Source organism: Penaeus chinensis, chromosome 1 (genome assembly GCF_019202785.1).
Source record: "Penaeus chinensis breed Huanghai No. 1 chromosome 1, ASM1920278v2, whole genome shotgun sequence".
Classification (NCBI taxonomy): Eukaryota; Metazoa; Arthropoda; class Malacostraca; order Decapoda; family Penaeidae; genus Penaeus; species Penaeus chinensis.
Genome location: NC_061819.1, coordinates 533,639 through 536,447, shown reverse-complemented (window position 1 = coordinate 536,447; position 2,809 = coordinate 533,639). Strand labels below are relative to the sequence as shown.

General features: G+C 35.5%; 1 protein-coding gene across 2 annotated transcripts in view; it reads left to right on the top strand.

Moving 5' to 3' along the window:
• Positions 1-656: 656 nt before the first annotated feature.
• The window catches only part of LOC125047491 (26S proteasome non-ATPase regulatory subunit 5-like), a gene marked incomplete at its 5' end in the record, with an annotated part of 4,568 nt that continues 2,415 nt past the window's right edge, over positions 657-2,809 (top strand). For both annotated transcript variants that reach the window (XM_047645839.1, XM_047645762.1), the window contains 2 exon segments: positions 657-857; positions 1,696-1,805. In XM_047645839.1, the coding sequence (XP_047501795.1) occupies positions 657-857; positions 1,696-1,805 (311 nt within the window).

Here is a 2,809-nt window from a genome sequence, read left to right as displayed (position 1 = left end):
GCTTGAAGTCACCCTGGTCACTGCCTTAACCCAGGCAACCTCACAGACTATGCCAAAACTTGTCTAAGCTTCAAGGCCACAAGGATTGGGTACTACAATGACATCTAATACAATATGCTGGAAAAAATTCAGGTGACATTCAACCCATGATCATATGTTGTGTTCTCCCTGAAAGAGAGAATGCTTTGGTGGTGTGGAATTCCTTTTCCTATTGATTTCCACTTAAGCCTGTAATGTAAACACATATTCCTGCAGTTTATCAATAAGTTCTAGGAGACTTCAACACTCCAAAAGAGTTGGAGGAGACCTTACATAATCCATATTCCAAAACCCAGGAAGCCAAGCAGGTACCGCTTCATATATCTTCATATATTTATAGATCCTGGGCAGAGCTTGCTTTCATTCAAGTCTTATTGAATAAAACTGAATTTGATTGAAATGTACATTTACTGTGCATTTAGGTATATTACAATAATTTATTTTGGGGGGAACAAAATACAGTTATGCTTGTAGTTTCTTCCACAGCTGGTGTTGCTTCATGTTTTGGATGTCGATAAGTGAGAGGAACAAGCAGTGGCTTAATCACAGCAACAGAGGTTTGTTCTTAGGTGTTAATGCAGATATGTGTATCTAATGTTGAACTCTTATCTTCCTAGGTTTGATCAAGTTCTTTGGGAATATGGGACACACCCAGCCCCGCAGGATGGTTGAGGAGTATGGCTCTGTCATGGTGATGATCCTCCGACTTGCAGCTGGAACACTGGACCTTGGAGACCCCACATTTCAGCTGGTGGCCATGGAGACAGTGGTGCACATTGGCAGTTCTCCAGAAGGGATACTTGCTCTGGCAAAGTTCAGTAAGTTATCCTCTTATTTGTTGGCCTGTGAAGTTTTCTTTTGTGTGTTGGTGTTGTGATTAAGAAAAAAGATGTAGATCACTGATAACATGGAGTTTTGTAATTGGTAGTGAAGTCAATCTTATTAAAGTCACAAATAAAGTTTCTTTGAGTCAAAGCATATATGTTTTATAAGCTTCTAATAAGATTTAGTCTAAAAATATGTCTTGAAAGGAGAAGTTCAGAGTAACGAAGCCTGAACTTGAGTTGTGATAAATTAGCTCAAGGTGATGCTTTTTAACAGTTATCATGAAAGTTACTCCTCACAAGCAATAAGAAAGATGTGCAAATAGCATCAATATTTTGTTAAGTGAAATGGCATATTTTAACATTTCTTTACTACTTTGGAACAACTAAGGAGAATTAAGAACTTTGATTTATAGAAAAAAAACAAAAAATCATCACTTTCATTTAACCATGTACTATTAGAAGTTTTTAGTGCAGTTGAGAGTAAATCATAAATTGTTTGCCAGAATCCTATATACATACATTGTAACCTATAATCTTATATTATGCTGCTGGATGTTTTTAATATAGGAAAGGATAATAATTGATATGAAACCAAAATGATATTTTATTTCAATGTTCAGCTTGTTTTATGCACTTTTGCACTTTTTAGGTAGTTCTTTGGTTTCAGAAAAGCTGACCAATCTGAGAACTATTGAAGAAAAGTGAAGTCCATTTTCAAAATTCAGATATCCTTTTCTGGATCAGTCAGAACATTACCCTTAGCGTACTAGCCTTTATCTTTCACAATTACCTGTTTATTGATGTGTTTGCATATATGTACCTCATTCAGAGACTGAAATGGAAGAGGTACTAGATGTCATTGGGACCAAGATGCGAACAGCTCCTACAGAACAGCGAGTTAGGATCCTAGAAGCACTGGCGCAGCTCTTTACTGTGGAGGTAATTGTAGATTTATTTTTTGTATAGTATTTATGGGGTAAGATTTCATGGATTGAGATTGTAACTTTCATATTGTTCTTGTGATGTTTGTATGAGTAGTGGGCTGATTCAAGTTTAAAAAATATTTATATGTATTTATATATATATATATTTATATATTTATATATTTATATATTTATATATTTATATATTTATATATATAAAGTATGGAAAGAAAATTGTTCAAGGGAAGTGTTCCTGATCAGGTGGAGGCAAAGGAGTCATACATGAATGGGGAAACTGCCATGTGATTGATGGAGCCCATATTGGTTGTTTCTTTGTGGAACAAGGTCATAAATTCCAAGGGGGGAGTTGCCTACATCATCATTTTTTGTTAGGTACACTTACATGAGCTTGTGACTGTTGCCAGCAAACATACAGCATTTAACCCTACAATGCTGGTGGCAAAAGATTGTTTGTGTTATTAAGGTGACTTCTGGCAACTGATTAGCCTTTTGGCCGAGGACAAAAGTCCATTTATATACCAATATAAAAGAAACAGAAAAGCACAATTATACATAATGAAATATCCAGTTTTTATTTCTCATCGTCTGTTTTAGATATTTATACATGAAATATGCTTTGCATAAAACTCCCTGGTAGCAAAATATGTATGCTAAAAGGTTAAGGTGTAATTTTTAATGGTAATATTTGGCTTTGCTACACTCTTGGGCACCAACCAGCACCTTTAACTTTGATTTGATATTGAAGAAAAAACATTACAGTACAAAGATCATCCCATTAGTAGATTTTTTATTATAGAAAAATAAGCAAGGTATAGCCTAGTTTATACTGAAAAGGTTTACTTTAACACTTGTCCCTCCCCCCCCCCCCCCCTTAATTTAAAAAGTTGAAACTGGTATAACATCCTTTGTATGTGTTTTGGGAAAAAGGTGTGAGCTATAGATGGTTCCAAAGGAAAGTTTTAGAATGTTGAACAGACCCTCCCCCCCCCCTCGGCCCTT